Below are 18,269 nucleotides of genomic sequence, written 5' to 3'. Positions count from 1 at the left end.
TTTTTTAAAAATACCACATTACTAAAAATTGCTAACCATCACCTAAGTCTTCAAACAGTGTAAACTTTTTGCTGGTGGAGGGTCTTGCCTTGATGTTGATGGCTGCTGACTGATCAGGGTGGTGGTTGTTGAGGGTTGAGGTGGCTGTGGCAATTTCTTAAAATTAGACAACAATAAAGTTTGCCACATCAACTGACTCTTCCTTTCATGAATAATTTCTCTGTAGCATGCAAGGCTGTTTGATAGCATTTTACCTACAGTAGGACTTTCAGAATTAGAGTCATTCCTCCCAAACCCTGCTGTTGCTTTATCAACTAAGCTTATACTACTACATACTAAGTCGCTTCAGTCATGTCTGACTCTTTGTGACCCCATGGACTGTGGACTGCCTGGCTCCTCTGCCCATGGGATTCTCCAGGCAAGAATACTGGTTGCCAGGCCCTTTCCCAGGTGATCTTCCCGACCCAGGGATTGAACTTGCATCTCCGTGGATACTGCATCACAAGCAGATTCTTACCGCTGAGCCACTGGGGAAGCCCCATGTAATATTCTAAATCCTTTGTTGTAATTTCAACAATCTTCACAGCACCTTCACCAAGAGTAGATTCTATCTCAGGGAACTACTTTCTTTCCTCATTGCTAAGAAGCAATTCTTCATCTGTTAAACTTTTATCATGAGATTGCAGCAATTCAGTTTTAATTCTACCACCTCCACTTTTAATTTTAGTTCTTTTGCTACATCTGCAGTTATTTCCTCCACTGAAATATTGAAACCCACAAAGTCATCCACTAAGTTTGGAATCAACTTCTTTCAAATTCCTATTGATGTTGATATTTTGACCTCTTTCCATGAATTATGTTCTTAATGGCATCTAGAATCACAGATCCTTTCCAGAAGGTTTTCATTTTGCTTTGTATGGATCCATTGGAGGAATACTATCTACGGCAGCTGTAGCCTTACAAAATTATTTCTTTAATAATAAAACTTGAAAGTCAAAATTACTTCTTGATCCATGGGCTGCGGAATGAATGTTGTATTCAGTTCAGTTCAGTTCGGTCTCTCAGTCGTGTCCGACTCTTTTCGACCCCGTGAATTGCAGCACACCAGGCCTCCCTGTCCATCACCAACTCCCGGAGTTCTTCAGACTCACGTCCATCGAGTCGGTGATGCCATCCAGCCATCTCATCCTCTGTCGTCCCCTTCTCCTCCTGCCCCTAATCCCTCCCAGCATCAGAGTCTTTTCCAATGAGTCAACTCTTCACTTGAGGTGGCCAAAGGACTGGAGTTTCAGCTTTAGCATCATTCCTTCCAAAGAAATCCCAGGGCTGATCTCCTTCAGAATGGACTGGTTGGATCTCCTTGCAGTCCAAGGGACTCTCAAGAGTCTTCTCCAACACCACAGTTCAAAATGTGTTAGCAGGCATGAAAACACTGATCTAATTGTACCTCTCCATTAGTGCTCTTGGTTGACTAGATACAATGTTAATGAGCAAAGGCATCTTTTTTTCTGAGCATTAGGTATCAGTGTAAAAGAAAGTGAAAGTTTCTCAGTCCTGTCTGACTCTTTGCGACTCCATGGACTATACAGTCCATGGAACTTTTCAGGCCAGAACACTGGAGTGGGTACCCTTCCCCTCTCCAGGGGATCTTCCCAACCCAGGGATCGAACCCAGGTCTCCCGCATTGCAGGTGGATTCTTTACCAGCTGAGCCACACAGGTGCGTTTAGGATATTCAGTCAACCATATTGTCAACAGATGTGCTATCATCCAACCTTTGTTGTTCCATTTATAGAGCACAGGCAGAAGAGATTTAGCATAATTCCTAAGGACCCTAGGATTTTCAGAATAGTAAATGAGCACTGGCTTCATCTTCAGGTCACCGGCTGGATTAGCCCCTAACAAGACAGTCAGCCTATCCTTTGAAGCTTTAAAGTCAGGCATTGACTTCTCCTCTGTAGCTATTAAAGTCCTAGACGGCCTCTTCCTCCAAAAGTAGGCTGTTTCGTCTACACTGGAGATCTGTTGTTTAGTGTAGACACTCATTCATTGTCACAGCTAGATCTTCTGGATGACCTGCCCTAGCTTCTGTATCAGCACTTGCCTCTTTGCCTTGTGTGTTTGAGTTATGGAGATGGCTTCTTTCCTAAAACCTCATAAATCACCAACCTCTGCTAGCTTCAAACTTTTTTTCAGCAGCTTCCTCACCGCTCAGCCTCCACAAAACTGAAGAGTAAGGGCCATGATCTGAGTTACACTTTGGCCTATGGGAACATTGTGGCTGGCTTGTACTTCTATCCAGACCACTAAAACTTTCTCCATTATCAGTAACAAAGTTGTTTCATTTTCTTATCATTTTTATTTGCTGAAGTAGCCCTTTAAATCTCCTTCAAGAACTTTTCCTTTGCATTCACAACTTGGCTGACTTTGGCAGAAGAGGCCTAGGTGTTGGCTGCTCCTGGCTTTTGGCATTCCATCCTCCTTAAGCTTAATCAGTTCTAGCTTTTGGTTTAAAGTGAGAGATATGTGACTCTTCTTTCACTTATATACTTAGAGGCCACTGTAGGGTTATTAACTGGTCTGATTTCAATATTGTTGTATCTCAGAGAATAGGGAGGCCTGGAGAGAGGGAGAGACATGGAGGAATGGCCATTCGATGTCATATGGGCACAGTTTCTGATGCCCCTAAACAATTTCAGTAGTAACATCAGAGATCACTGATCACAGAGCATCATAACAAATATAATAATAATTCAAAACCTTGAAATGTTATGAGAATTACCAAAATGTGACACAGAGAAACAAAGTGAGCAAATGATATTGAAAAACAGCACCGAGAGACTGGCTTGACATGGGGTTGTCACAAACCTTCATTTTGTGAAGAATAAAATATCTGCTAAGCACAGTAAAGTGAAATGCAAGGAAGCGAGGTGTGCCTGTGTAAGTAAGGAGGAGAGACCCCAGGAGACTGATTTCAAAATAGAGAACCGTTTCTATCTTCTTCAGTGGAGCAGATATGGCTTCAGAGCTTATTACTATCCCTTTAAAACAAGGTACATTTTTATATTCCTGTAAGTGTAACAAGAATTACTAAAGACCTGACTAGGAATACTGACTAGATGAAAAGACAGTGTCCTACAGAGATACTGATACTTCCATTTCACAAGTATTTGCCGAAATAAAATAACAAGGATACAAGAGAATATCAGATTAAATACTGTTGAAATTTTGCTGATAAGGAATTCTAACTTTTTATCATTATTCTGTAATATGTTTAAATATTCTCTGTCAAATGTAAGCAGTAGAAGAGCAGTCTTATTCACCTGAACACTTAGAATGATGTCTGGCCCATCAGTGAAATGCAATAAATATTCATTGAATGCATGACTGATGAATAACTTATGGAGACTCATAATTTGGAGAGCAAAGAATATAAGATATTTCTTTTCTTATGAAGTTCATTTCCTTACAGTCAACTTTTATTATAATATTTCACTTTTAAGAAGAAATGAACATAGAATTCTTTTAAAATGAATTCTGCCCAAATTTACAGATTATATAGAAAAATCATGGTCATAAAATGAAATTATTACAAAATGAGCATTTTTCTCTCCTAAACATTAAAGAAAAGGGTCTGAAGAAGACATCCAAGTTAGATTCTAATGGTTACTATCAAGTGAAATATTAACATAAAAGAGATTACAATTTAAGAAAAGCTTTTCAAATTGATAAAATATATCACCTATGATATAGCAATATGAGTGGTTCATAGTACCTTTGTATAGCAAATTTTGTTTAATATTAGGAAATATATTTGCACTATTTTTTTATATTGTCTGGCAGAGATAGTTAATTTTCACCAAATGGTTCACATGCTACCTGAAATTCGGAGAAGGCAATGGCAACCCACTCCAGTACTCTTGCCTGGAAAATCCCATGGGCAGAGGAGCCTGGTGAGTCCACGGGGTCGCTAAGAGTCAGGCACGACTGAGTGACTTCACTTTCACTTTTCACTCTCATGCATTGGAGAAGGAAATGGCAACCCACTCCAGTGTTCTTGCCTGGAGAATCCCAGGGACGGGGGAGCCTGGTGGGCTGCCGTCTATGGGGTCGCACAGAGTCGGACACGACTGAAGTGACTTAGCAGCAGCAGCAGCAGCAGCATGGCAGTTAAGCTGGACCATGTAACTAGCTTTGATCAGAGGACATGATGGGAAGTGAAGTGCATCCCAACTAGTCCAAGGCTATTAAAAGTTATGGCATGTCTTCCGTTTCTTTCTCACCTCTATGTTGACCTTAAGGGCTCATGCTCGAGATAGCACATCTACATTATGGAGTAGAGAAGCCCAACCTGCATGCAGCTTTGTGTAAAAGTCACAATGTGTCAACCACAAACACCTTTGTAACACTGACATTCTGAGGTATACCTATGAATTACACACCCCTCATTTCAAGTGTGCTGCTAATTAATTTCACAAAGGTCATTTCTGAATCCCTAATTTGATTAGGTTTTTCTGATTATGTGCTGTGCTGTGCGACTGAGCGACTAAGCTCAGTCCTGTCCGATGCTTTGTGACCTCTCTGGAGGGGGTTGCCATTTCCTTCCCCAGGGGATCTTCCCAACCCAGGGATCAAACCTGCATCTCCTGCTTGGCAGGGGGATTTTTTTTTTTTTTACCATTGATCCACCTGGGAAGCCTTATAATTTTATAGGAGAGTGTATTTAAGTCTTTTATAACTTCCTGGATCTTTAAATATTTGTAGAATGACATACAAAATACAGAGTAGTTGTCACCAACTACTCACCAATTACTAGGGTAACCGTTTATGATGTAATTGGGAAATTGGAATTTTTTGGAAAATTTTGGTAATTGAAAGAGTGGAATCTGAATATTCTAGTATAGCAGGTTTTATCTGGTTCTGCTTAAATACTCATTGAAGTTAACACTTGAGTTGATAAAATTACCAGATTTTTCTGGTAGGTTTCTTGTTAAAATGGAGAATTGGAATAAAACAAGAGAGAGTTAATGACTCATTTTCCATGCCTTTCTTACACTGCCATTTTCTGAATTCCACTGAGAAGTTAAATCCTCTCAAAGATAGTTAACCAAAACCAAAAGGTGATTCACAGATATTTTATAGGGGTGGAGACTGAGAATTTTAGGTTGAGGTCAGGGAAATGTATGTTAGTACACTCTCAGCTAGTCGCAAGGATTAAGATATAGTGTAGAAGGTTCCAGTTGACAACTTCATGTAGCTGCTGGAACTAACTTTTGTATCATTGCTTTTCAACTTGGGCTCAGTGCTGTGTGGTGTGCACACAGCAGAGTACACACCTGTGATGTGTACACACAGTATACACACCACTCTGTGTGTGTACACATCAGAGTCACAAACCTATAGGAGTTTGGGTCTTACCCCCAAAATTCCTTAATCAGTATTTTCAGGTGTAGACCTTGGACATGATGGACATTTTGAGGACACTCCACAGGGAATTTCAGTGCTTACCTCTCTCTGAATGAGAGCTGATTATGTAGACTCATTGGATCGGTCCTGTGGTATTTCCTGATAAATTCATTGTGGTATCAGAGATCCTTTAAAGCATCTCTAGAGTTGTTTGTCCAGCTCTCAAGGTGAAGTTACTAGAATGTGTAACTTTACCTGTATGTGGAGTGAATCATTTCACCCCCTTTAGTGCTTCTTAGGGAGAAGGCAATGGCACCCCACTCCAGTACTCTTGCCTGGAAAATCCCATGGATGGAGGAGCCTTGTGGGCTGCAGTCCATGGGGTCGCTAAGAGTCGGAGACGACTGAGCGACTTCACTTTCACTTTTCACTTGCATGCATTGGAGAAGGAAATGGCAACCCACGCCAGTGTTCTTGCCTGGAGAATCCCAGGGACGGGGGAGCCTGGTGGGCTGCCGTCTATGGGGTCATGCAGAGTCGGACACGACTGAAGTGACTTAGCAGTAGCAGCATGACTTGTGTGAATGTTAGTCGCTCAGTCATGTCTAACTCTTTGTGATCCCATGGACTGTACCCTGCCAGGCTTCTCTGTCCATGGGATTTCCCAGGCAAGAATACTGGAGTGGGTTGCTTTTTCCTTCTCCAGGGGATTTTCCTGACCCAGGGATCGAATCTGGGTCTCCTGCACTGCAGACAGATTCTTTACCATCTGAGCTACCATGGAAGCCCTGTGTGACACAGTAGAGCTAAAGAGTTACAACAAGTGAGCAGCTCTGTATAGCTCACAGAGTCTAAAGTATGAACTATCTGCCCTTTTTAGAAGGTTTGTGACCCCTGAATGAGCTCATTCAGGACCTTGTAGGTCATGTTAAGGATCTGAGGTTTAATCCTATGTGCAGAGAGAAAGCAGTAAAGCATTCTGCGTAGGAAGGGCAAAACCAGATGCGTTTGAAGAAGATCATTCTGGCTATGTGATGAATGAATCGGAGTGGAGCAATATGGAGAGACCAGTTAAAACAAGAGGGAAAAAAACAACAAAACAAAACAAGGTGGTGCGTGGTTTGTGACTGCAGTGGTGAACAGAAGTGAGTTCAATGAAAGAGAATTAAAAAGCAAGGATAATTCCTGATTTGAGGCTAAAGAGGCTAAGACATTGATTGGTGGCTCCATTTGCGGAAACAGAGAAGATTAAAGGATGAACAAGTTCTGAATTTCGAAGGCAGACAATTAAGAGCCAGTGCTTCACATGCTAGGTTTGATTATAACATACATAGATTTTTTTTTTTTTAAGGAGTAAAGTAACTCTTGTCAATCATATTCTGAATTCTACTTGCTTTCCAGGGCTGGAATAATCTTTCCTCTGTGATCCTTGCATCAGATCCTTTAAAAATTCCATAGATTCTGCCCATTTAGCAAATGGGGCCTCACTGAGTGGACTGCATATATTTCAGAATCTGTTTGCGCGAAGTTTTTTCTCTGGTTAAGACCTCCCAAGTTTTATGAAAACATCTATTTATCCTTAGTCACAAGGAGATTTTCAGCCTGTTGCAACTTTTATTGGCACTGCCAAAAGGAAAAAATATGGAAGCATTTCAATAGTCCTTTAACTGGACCCACCAAGGTCCCCAGAGCAGGCGATTTGTCCTAACTCGCACTTGGTGTTCCAGACCTTGCCGGAGTTCTTCTGCAGCATGTACGAAAGCCCTGATTTTCTATGATGACAGTCAATGAAAATGTCCCACTTTCCCAATACTCCCCAGCAATAAGCAGTCATCCTTTATTATACATTGTTATTCTGGCCTACTCAGCATCATGCCCTATATGAAATTTTGTGTGTTAAGTGGTATTATGATTGGACTCTTTTCCTGGAGTTGGGCAAGGTTTTTCCTTTGCGCCAGCATGCTGGTCTGCTCTAAGGATACCACTTTATCACCATAGTTAGCTGCATAATTCAGTTCAGCTTTAGATTTGTAACTGTTCAAAAGGATACCATGAACAGATGAAATAAGTATCTGGGCTGGAGGGTTTGACCTAATATTTGCTCTAGTTCATTTGGCACATTAAAGAGAAGGTTTTGCCCTGACATTATAAAATGTCGAATTTGAACAACTGAGACTAATCAGATGAAGTTCTTATTTATGATTGTGTCAAAATATTTCTGGTCCTTTCCATAGAAGAAATTTACTGGTTTACTGTGGACATTCTTATCTCCTTTACTAATAAGACCAGTGAAATTATTCTTCTTGTTATATCTTGACAAAAAAAATATTGAATCTTAATATTTTACCCAAGATTCTTAAATCAAATAGACTACAGTCTTTATGATATTGCTAGCTACTCCTGAGAAGCCAATGTTAGGAATATAGATGGTGGAAAAGGGAACAAACAGGCATGCTATTTGTAATAAAAAAGAGTGGGTTAGGTTCAAGTGAGCTCAAGGTTCTAAAATGCCTTTCCTGAATCTAAATAATGTAAGGATATAGAATATCAACAAAAAGAATTCACTAGGTATGTATATAATAGAAATCTATTTCAGTGAGGAAAACTCTATTTTTAAATTCAAGGATGCTTCATTCTTACAAACATGAATTTGGAATATTTTATACTGAAGAATTCCCTTAGTCCCACAGATCAGTTATAAATATTAATGGAATTTCAATAGATTCTTTTCAGATTCTGATGTTTAATATTCATTCATATTATGCAGGGAATTCAAAGTCCTATACAGTACATGTAGATTCTTCTCATTATCTAAATGAGCATATATATGAAGTCTGTAGGGGCAATGATTATTAAAAATAGCAGGGCCCACATATGATCTTAAAGGGCATATCAAAGCCTTCTCAGCTCACTTAATAACAGGAAAGTCACTGTTAATAAACCAAAGGATTCTTTAGGCTAAATCGACTCAGTAATGTCACATCTGGGCAAAATGATGGATTGGTGATTCTGGACAGAGTTAAAAATGCTAACTGTTATGAAACACAATGAAGCGATATCCTGTGGTGAGATTCTGCAGACTTGGAAAACTGCTCTTGAATTAGTCTTAGGCCTTTGATTTGCTGACGACTTACTTTACAGTATCTAACTCTTCTCTGATATGCTGGAGTATAAATTTGGGGGGAATTATTCAAAAAGTGATTGGAGATTCCATAAAAAGAAAGAATCATATTTAACTTAATGTTCTCTGAGTTTAACACCTTATTTGAGAAATGAGATATGGTTTAACTACTCTAATGTGTATCTGTTATGATTTTTAACAGAAATAATATAACTAAACTTGCACTACTGGCATTTTCCTTCCCTTTTCTCTTTCTTAAAAAAAAAAAAGAAGTTTTATAGCCGATAGACTAAAATCATAAAATAATTATGTGAGAACAACTATAAAGACAGCATTTACTGTGTGTCTCCAGTAAGCAAGGCCTGAGACTAGGAGTTTCGGATATACTTGTTGTTGCTGTTCAGCTGCTAAGTCATGTCTGACTCTTTGTGACCCCATGGACTACAGCACACCAGGCTTCCCTGTTCTTCACTCTCTCCAGGAGATTGCCCAAATTCATGTCCATTGAGTCAGCAATGTTATCTAACCATCTCATCCTCTGCCGCCCATTTCTCCTGCCCTCAATCTTTGCCAGCATCAGTCTTTTCCAGTGAGTCGGCTCTGCATCAGGTGGCCTAAATATTGGAGCTTCAGCTTCAGCATCAGTCCTTCCAATGAATATTCAGGGTTTATTTCCTTTAGGATTCACTGGATTCAACCCTTATTACATTTCTAGGACATACTATTAACTTTAAAGTACAAATAAGTGAAGCTCAGAAAGACTGAGAAACTTACTCATGGTCACAGAGCTATTAGGCTGAATCACATGGAAATGCTTGCTGTTATATGACCATTTTAAATTACAAAGGCAGCAATATAATATAGTTCAACCTAATCCTAAGTATCGACTTATAATTTGAAACTAGGTCTGTGTGATTGCAAAGTCTATGTAACCATGTAACCAAACCATGCTGTTTGACCATCCATGATAATAAAAACCAAATCATGAATTATACAATAAAGAATTTATAATTCACCAAATTTGGGTTAATATAAACTCATTTGTGGCAAAATTCCTATGCATGATATCATTTTAATGCCACTCTGATATAAAAATGAGATAACTGCTAAGCCATGGATGAGAAATGGCACATTTGCAGAGCTTATCACATATTTTCTAAGTTAAATATCTCAGCTGGAGCACAGTTGTTCTTTAACCACTTTTTTTTTTTTTTAATCTTTCACAAAAAGAACAGTGGATCTTTTGAAGTGTAACCTTGGAAATCAAGGTCTGTTTTACAGGGCATCACTCAAAGCAGATGCACATTCCCCAGCGACTAGGGTAAAACTGTTACCAAGAATACTTGAACCTCTTTGGGAAGAGAACTTGACAAAATTTCCATGTCTTACTGGCAATACCTGTAATACTATATAGTCAAATATTCCTGATGTTATAGGCATGGGACAGAGTCTCCATAAGAGGTTTCTGATCATTCTAATTACCAAGAGTTGATATAGGTTTTTCTAAGGCTTCCAGATTTGGCAACTAAAGAGCTCATTCATTTTATATGATTTAAAGGGCAGTGGTCACAGATACCTAGGCTGTCTTAGGGATGAACAATTTGCTGACTAGTCACTGCTTTGCCTTGCCTGTTAAGTGGGTGACCAGCGCTGAAGCATTCATTCTCAGTGTTTATTCTGGGACAAGGGAAGGGCATCTTGGAGCTGCGTTAAGGACGACTGGCTCAGTCGTCCTTATTTCCTGAGCACCAAATACACATTCCTGCTAGGCTACGATGTTAGCGTCTATCTCTTATTTTCAATCTTGATGAAGATAAGAGGGATCAGTTGATGGATAGTATGTGGGATAGACAGTAGCATGAATTCCCACTAAAGGATAGAGCTTCTAATCTAGAGAAAGCAGCAGGCTCTGCAAACAGGGCGTATCAATTCTTTAGCCCAAGAGACATTTAGATTGATCTGAGAAAGAATTCTTGATGGTGAGAAAAATGGTGAAATCTTTTCTAAGAGAGCTCTAGGCAAAGGAAAGTTTCCATCTCTTTGGGACAGTGCTGCAGTCCCAGCTAAAAATGGACCAGAAGGAAGACTTGTCAAGCTCTCATTCAGCTCAACAAGTCTTTATTGTCTCCCAGGACCTGAGGCTCACAAGCTGTCTGAGAGTTACACAGTTTTACAAGACTATTCTCAACTTGCAAAGGTTTTGAGATGCCTCAAGAATGATGAAAACCAGGCTCTTGTCTGGGAAGCAGAGCAGAGCACATCATTTTGAGCTCTGGCTTACAACCCAGGGTGTTGACAGGCTTCACTTCAGGCTGCAGTCAAGACTTAACTTCAAGAGACTTCGAAACTGTTCAGTCCCACAGAGAAAGCCTTTTCCCAATTTCCAGCTCTCTCAACAGACTGACTTGTTTGCAGCTATCATGGAAACAGTAAGTTGAGCTTGCTTTATTTGAGGTCCAGGGGATGAGGAATTCTGTCTGGATTCAAAATAAGGTTCTCAAATAGATATGAGGTTTTCCATACATACAGCAGACTCCAATTTTCTGCACAGGTACTAACCTGAAGAAACCACCAAGTTCGTAACTCTTTTCATGCTAACTCTTCCAAAAAGTGCCTGGACTATGTTGATTTATAAAACAACTCTCCAGTAAAAAGCACACATCAGTTAAAACAATCGTTCAATCCAGAACTATGTTGGGGAGACAGAAATTCATGGGGGTGTCCACAAAATAAGTTAGATAGCAAACGAGTTACAGACCTACATTGCAACCTCTCAGGTCAAACCAGAGCCTCACCCTGTCTAGTTTTCTCTTTTTTCTCTTCTTTGCTCTTTGCCCTTCTCCTAGTCAAAGAATATCAGAAAATTTCCCCTCAATTAGGCAAAACAATTTAGCTCTCCTTATTTTCACTCCCAAACTGGAATTTTAATCTCTCCCTAGGTACTTGGCAGACAGAAGAGCCATCACTTAAAAAGATAATTATAAATAGCAAAAATTAAATGGCATTACATTGAATGTAGCAGTGCCTCCCTTAGATGATAGCTACCTACCAAGTCACCTGACCGTTGTTAGTGAAGGGGTCAGATGGACTGTGGCGATTCCCACCTGTGCACCTCCGGTGATTTTTCCTTTGTTGATGTACACTGGCCTTCCTCACCTCCTTACAAAGCCAAAAGAGGGTTTTCCTTTGCTGTTTCTTCTCTTAATTGGCCACAATGATAGCAGCCTCTCAGTTTTTCTGTTGCTCTCATCTATAACCTGTAAATCTCAGATCCATATATTTATTCATCACATACAGTCATCTGATTCTCATTCCCATTTTCTCTCCTTAATAGCAGATCCAAACTACACTCAGTCACCAAAATACCTGAGTCTTGTGTTCTGGACCAACTCTTGGCCAACCTGAAGGTCTTTTGTCAATCTCAGACCTTGTCTCAGACCAATCTCAGACCAAATCTCAACTTTGTCAACCTGAGAGCCACAAGCTTAGGCCAATTGCCACATGTGAAAACACCGCTCTCAGAGGGCAGGCAGAACACAAAGCTGGAATGCTGGCACAGAAAGGGACCCACACACAGAAAGTTGAAGATTCTCTTCTTAGTGTGGATGCTATACAAATCTGCAATTTGCTCATGGAAATGCCAGGCAACTGTGGACTCCAGACTTTCTTTACACTTTTGTTCACTGCTTCTTGGACATTTCATGACTTACTATTTGCATTAATTGAATTTTTTAGCAGCTCCAGGAGGAGAAGGCAATGGCACCCCATTCCAGTACTCTTGCCTGGAAAATCCCATGGACGGAGGAGCCTGGAAGGCTGCAGTCCATGGGGTTGCTAAGAGTCGGGCACGACAGAGCGACTTCACTTTCACTTTTCACTTTCATGCATTGGAGAAAGAAATGGCAACCCACTCCAGTGTTCTTGCCTGGAGAATCCCAGGGACAGCGGAGCCTGGTGGGCTGCCATCTATGGGGTCCCACAGAGTCGGACACGACTGAAGCGACTTAGCAGCAGCAGCAGCAGCAGCAGCTCCAGGAGAAAGTTAAATAATAGGCCATGCTAAAGCTTCTAATTTTTTCATGAATTGAAATGTTCCATAGTCTCCAACTTTCATTTCCTCATCTAAAGAAAGAAGATTGTTAGGCTTGTGTTGACAAAAGATCTTAGGTCTTAAGCATCCTTAAAAATGATCATAATATTGTCATGAGGCAACATGACTCTCCCCAGTTTTGATCATACATGTGAGTTGATGCTCTCTGTACCGTATATATCAGTGCAACCATTTATATTTATGAGGATTCTTAGCTGACCTCAAGTCACTAGTCCAAAAAAGCCTCATGTATCGATTTCTTTAAAAATTTCTCATTTGAGTAAACTTCGTAAAATGTTGTTTCGTGAGGGCAGAGTCTATAGCATCCTCATTTCCTAGCACACTGCCCAGCAAACAGAGGCACCCGATACACATTTGTAAATACTTCTTTAACTGAATAGACTGAGAATGGAGAACATATAAATGAAATATTTGTGAATTCAATTTTTCTGAAAGAAATGCCTATAAATTTTTTTTCCCAGTAATATACTCCTTAGGATATTTTTAAGGTTTAATTTTGTTGTTATATATTTATATATAACATTTTCCACTTTCCACATTTTCCACTTTCTCTCTGTCTCTGGCACTGATTTTCATACTGAGTTCACTTGCTTGGCAAGGGGGAGGACAAGTGTTATCATGAATGTAAATCTTTCCCAGTGAGGATAGCCTGATAGGGAAATCAGAGATTGAAAGGGATCTTTTTGTTTTTACTTTGTGTGCAGATGTTCTTACAAAATGAATTATTTCATTTTCTAAAGAAAACCCATTTTTGATTTTCAAAGTGGCAAATGTTATGTGAAATAAGATTCATCTACTTTATAATTTGTACCAGTTACCTTAAATGACAGCATATGAGTACTCATTTTTATGTATATATATGTACATTATTTTATATAAGTACATTCATACATCACACACATACATGTATACATACATATATATGTATACACATACATACATATTTTTTTCTTCCTGAGAGAACATCTCAAGATTTGACATTACAATCATGTGATACTCTGTGGCATTGTAATAGTGAGATGGATATTTGTAATTAGTACTTGACTGCTATTTATTAAACTGCCTTAACGGATTTATATGGACAGCATCAGTTACATAATTGAATTACAAATGACTATGTCCATGATACAAAAGACACAATATTATGAATTTTGTAACTGGTTACTGCTTGCTATTTTAAGATGATGATTACTATTTTATCTGCAAGCTGGGTTTCCGGAATTGATATTTTAAAGCAAAAGTCTGAACTGGAAACCTGATAGTTTTTCATCATCACAGTGCTTTTCTTTTCCTTCCCGCCATGTTTTCTTTCCCTTTTCCTTTTTGTTCTACTTAGAAAGTGTTACCTATCTGGACTGCATTTTCTGAAAGTTTAAGGACAAATAACTCCATAGTGTTTCAAATGCAAAAGCAGACATTTCATGTGTCAACTGTATGGCTATTGCTTAGTTAGGATAATCATGACCTCTCCTCTTAAGTTAACACAGGAAAGTACCGAAAGTGTTACTCACTCAGCTGTGTCCGACTCTTCCAGGCTCCTCTGTCCATGGAATTCTCCAGGCAAGAATGCTGGAGCGGGTAGCCATTCCCTTCTCCAGGAGATCTTCCTGGCCCAGGGATCAAACCCAGGTCTCCTGCATTGCAGGCAGATTCTTTACTGTCTGAGCCACCAAGGAAGCCCAAGTGAACATAAGGTGACTGGGTTTATGACCCCAAGCCTACCTCAATTATTTACAGAACGTTGTATTATGCTCTTATCTTTTATAGAGTTGATATAACAAACAGCTATATGGAATAATCTTTCTATATCTTTTGTAAAAGAGCCTTTAAATGCATTATATTACTGTTTGTTACTCAAAGATCCTAACAATACAACTCTTGCATGTACAAATTCCATGCAATGAAAAAGTTGTTCACTTTTTTTTTGGCTGAGTCGGATTGTTTCCTTTAATGAGATATGGAATGCCATGTAGTTATGGTCATTGGACATCACATTTCTAGAGTTGCAAACTATTAATTTCTTCGTGGTCATTAACATGCTTTTAGATGGTGAAAAGAGAAGGATGCTAAAATTCTGACCAATTATTTGAGGGTGAGTCAAATATTTTATTTATTTAAGCTACCCCAACTCCTATCTGTCTTGGTAACATAGGGTTTCATTCACTTAAGTTAGGCTTTTATGTTTATGCCTTTTGCTTTGGAGAATATGATATCTAAATTAGAGATTAGAATTATTAATTATAATATTAGGTACATAGGAATGGACATTATTTGCTAAACGCTATATGAAACTCTTAATATGTTTGAGCCATCTTCAACATTTTAGGGTTGGTATTATTTTCCTCATTCTATTGATAAGTGAGCAGACAGTTTAAGTAATTTGTCCAAGGTCATACAGCTAGTAAGTGGTAGAACTGAGTTTAATATAGGAAGTTTGACTCCTGGCCAATTTGACTCCAAATATAAGATGCTGGGAAGGACTCAGACATCTTCTTAGGGATATAAAACTATATATATAGTTTTGAGTTATATATAGCTTAGGAGCTCTGTTCCAAAGCTCCTAAATCCTTTGGAATTTCCTGGCTGACAGAAGTGTCTTTGTTCTAATGAAGCAACTCTTGGTGGGCTCCTGGTTGGCTTCAGGATGGGGGTTGGTCAGCAGAAAGACCAAGCCATGATTATAAGCCTAGAACTTTCAGCCCCACTCCTTATCCTCCAGGAAGGGAGAGGAGCTATATTTGAGTTCATGATCGATCGTGCCTGTGTGTTGAAGCCTCCATAAAACTCTCAATAGTATGTGGTTCAGAGGGCTTCTGGTGAACACATCATTCCTGGAGGAGTACATCCCAACTCCTCAGGGAGATACAGTCCTGTACATAGGACCTTCCTGATCCTCCCTTGTGTACCTCTTTATCTGGTGTGTGCTATACTATATTTTTGTGTGTGTGTGTGTGTGTATGTGCTCAGTCACTTCAGTCATATCCAAATCTTTGTGACTGGACTGTAGCCTGCCAGGCTACAGTTCATGGGGTTCTCCAGGAAAGAATACTGGAGTGGGTTGCCATACCTTCCTCTAGGGGAATCTTCCTGACCCAGGGATTAAACCCATGTCTCTTATGTCTCCTGCATTGGCAGTTGGGTTCTTTACCACTAGTGCCACCAGGGAAGCCCATCTTATCCTTTATTATACCATAAACCGGTACGTATAAGTAAGTATTTCCCCAAGTTCTGTGACCCATACTAGCAACTTATCAAATGCAAGGAGGGGTCATGGGAACACAGGTCAACAGCTTGAAATGTGCGATCTGAAGTGATATCTGAAGTGGAGGTGGCCTTGTGGGATTGAATCCTTTGCCTGTGGGCTCTGCTGCTAACTCCTTAAGGACAGTGTCAGAACTGAATTGACTTGTAGGGCATCAAGTAGGAGTCGCAGAATTGCTTGAGGTGTGGAAAACCCACACATCTGGTGTCAGAAGTGTTGTGAGTGTGATAGTAGAGTGAAAGTAAAGGAGAAACACACAGGGAGTGTGTTTTCTACACAGGATGTAAATGTATGTCACTTATCCCACGGCTCCATATGCCCTCTGCATGACACACATTGCCAGTTGTTGGTAAAGTCATTTTCTACTGAGTCCAGAGCCAATCATGGAATTGCTCTTAGTTTCTGCCCCAGGTAATGACTGTCTGTTGAATGAATGGAACTTGTGTTGAAATCTGTTTGTCATCTATGTAGGTCTAATGAAGCTCTTTCACAGAAAGATTTATCTTAAGTGCTGTAGCAGAAACTTGCTAGATGTTCATCAACCTGCTTTTTTACTCTTCCTACATACGTGGGTAGACTACAATTCCAGCTTCCCTTCCAAACAGGTGTGGCCATGTAACTGTTCTAACCAACAGAATGTAAGCCCTCCTGATGTGTGCTAAAAGCACCCTGCATGCTCTCCTCTGTTCTTTTTCTTAACCACTGATTTGATTTCTATGAGCACAGTAACTCTGTAAGCCACCTGATGAAGTTGGCAGAGTCAAAAGATGGAAGGAGTCTGGGTCTCTGAATAACCTCTCTGATGAAAGCTACCCATTAATCATAAACATCTGTTTGGGTCTTATGGGAATAAGAATCAAACTTCTGTTATGCTTAGACTACTCAACTTTTTGTGTGTTTGTTACAAAAATTAATGCTACAAAACAAAGGTCATACAAGATAACATCATTATCATGTTTCAGAGCCAGAATTTGAATCTGAGTCTTCAAATTCTTCCCACAATGATAATCTTACTGATAATTTAAAAAATTATCCATGTTAATGATAATTGTTTGTTGTTAAGTTGTTAAGTCATGTCCAACTCTTTTGTGACCTCATGGACTGTAGCCTGCCAGGCTCCTCTGACCATGGGTTTCTTCAGGAAAGAATACTGCAGTCGGTTGCCATTTCTGTCTGCAGAGGATCTTCCCAATGGATTGAACCTGAGTTGCCTGCATTGGTAGGCAGGTTTTTTTTACCACTGAGCCACCAGGGAAGCCATTAATGATAATTAATATTACCTTATTTCAGACTGTATTTCAACTTAAATTGTCTCCAGTTACAAACCCACCAAGTTTTGAGTTTATCTGCAACAAGTCTTCTTCTACCTCTAAAAGACTCAGTGTCTTCCCACTGACGACTTCAGTGACTTACACATCCTCTCATCTGGCCTACGGTTCCTGCCCAGGCATGAAGTAAAAACGGTGACATCAAGTCAGATGACTTCAAGATACCTAACCACGGAATATTTTATTTAGGCACCAAACCTGCAAATATCCCACAGAAATTGTTCCCCAGCACACACTTGGGAAAGTCTGACTTGATGCCACCATTTATGCTTTGTAAGGTGAGAAGGTATCTTTTCTACAGGAATGTCTTTTAATAGGATAAGAGGTACTGAGATTCTCTAAAATAGGGGTCAAGTCAGTAGCATTTTGAACACTTGATGACAGAGTCCCCTCCTAAAGAGCATATCAAGGACCTGATGTTCCATTGAACATATTTTGGAAAGCACAATCCTAAGTATATTGAGTCATACTCGTAATCATCGGGATGGGTCTAATACTTGGAATTTAGCTCCTCTTTTCCCAAGGAGACTTTTGTTTCTGGTTCGTGTACTGTCTATTCTTGACACTTGACAAACGATTATTCCTTGACCTTTGTCAGGTTTGGGCTGCCAACCCTTTACCCTCTGGCTCTCTTCAAGCTTGACAGCAGATTGGATTTTGTGAACTCAACTCTGCCACCCTTCATCTATTTTGTTGCTTCCCTACCTGACAGAATACAAATGTTCCCCTTCTTTTGTTAAGTATGTGTATTTATAGTATGAATTTTTGGTTCAATCAAACACCCCCAAATAAAGGATGGAGTTGGGTAGTGTTAGTAACTAAAGAGACAATTCTTACTGGTCTACTTAAATACCAGAATAAATAAAACTGAGTGGAGTTACTTTATATGGACATTCATATTATGTGAATTCAAATAGATAAACTTAGCACCCTGGCCCCAGAGAGTGAGAAAAAATTGTTTAAATTTATTTATTTATTTTTGGCTATGCCAGGTCATCACCGCTACAGGGGTTTTCCTCTAGTTGCGATGAGCGGGGCCTGC

General features: G+C 39.7%; 1 protein-coding gene across 11 annotated transcripts in view; it reads right to left on the bottom strand.

Moving 5' to 3' along the window:
- The window catches only part of RNLS (renalase, FAD dependent amine oxidase), a 318,654-nt gene that overhangs the window by 80,197 nt on the left and 220,188 nt on the right, over positions 1-18,269 (bottom strand). Inside the window, exon 6 of one of the 11 annotated variants that reach the window (XM_070363869.1) lies at positions 14,050-14,271. The exons of the other annotated variants lie outside the window; for them this stretch is intronic. Coding sequence (XP_070219970.1) covers positions 14,141-14,271 — 131 coding nt within the window. The 3' untranslated portion in view covers positions 14,050-14,140. Of the gene's footprint in view, positions 1-14,049; positions 14,272-18,269 lie in introns of those variants that run through there. 11 annotated transcript variants of the gene reach the window in all.

The sequence above is a fragment of the Bos mutus genome, chromosome 26 (assembly GCF_027580195.1).
Source record: "Bos mutus isolate GX-2022 chromosome 26, NWIPB_WYAK_1.1, whole genome shotgun sequence".
Taxonomy (NCBI): Eukaryota; Metazoa; Chordata; class Mammalia; order Artiodactyla; family Bovidae; genus Bos; species Bos mutus.
This window is presented reverse-complemented; position numbering and strand designations above follow the sequence as displayed.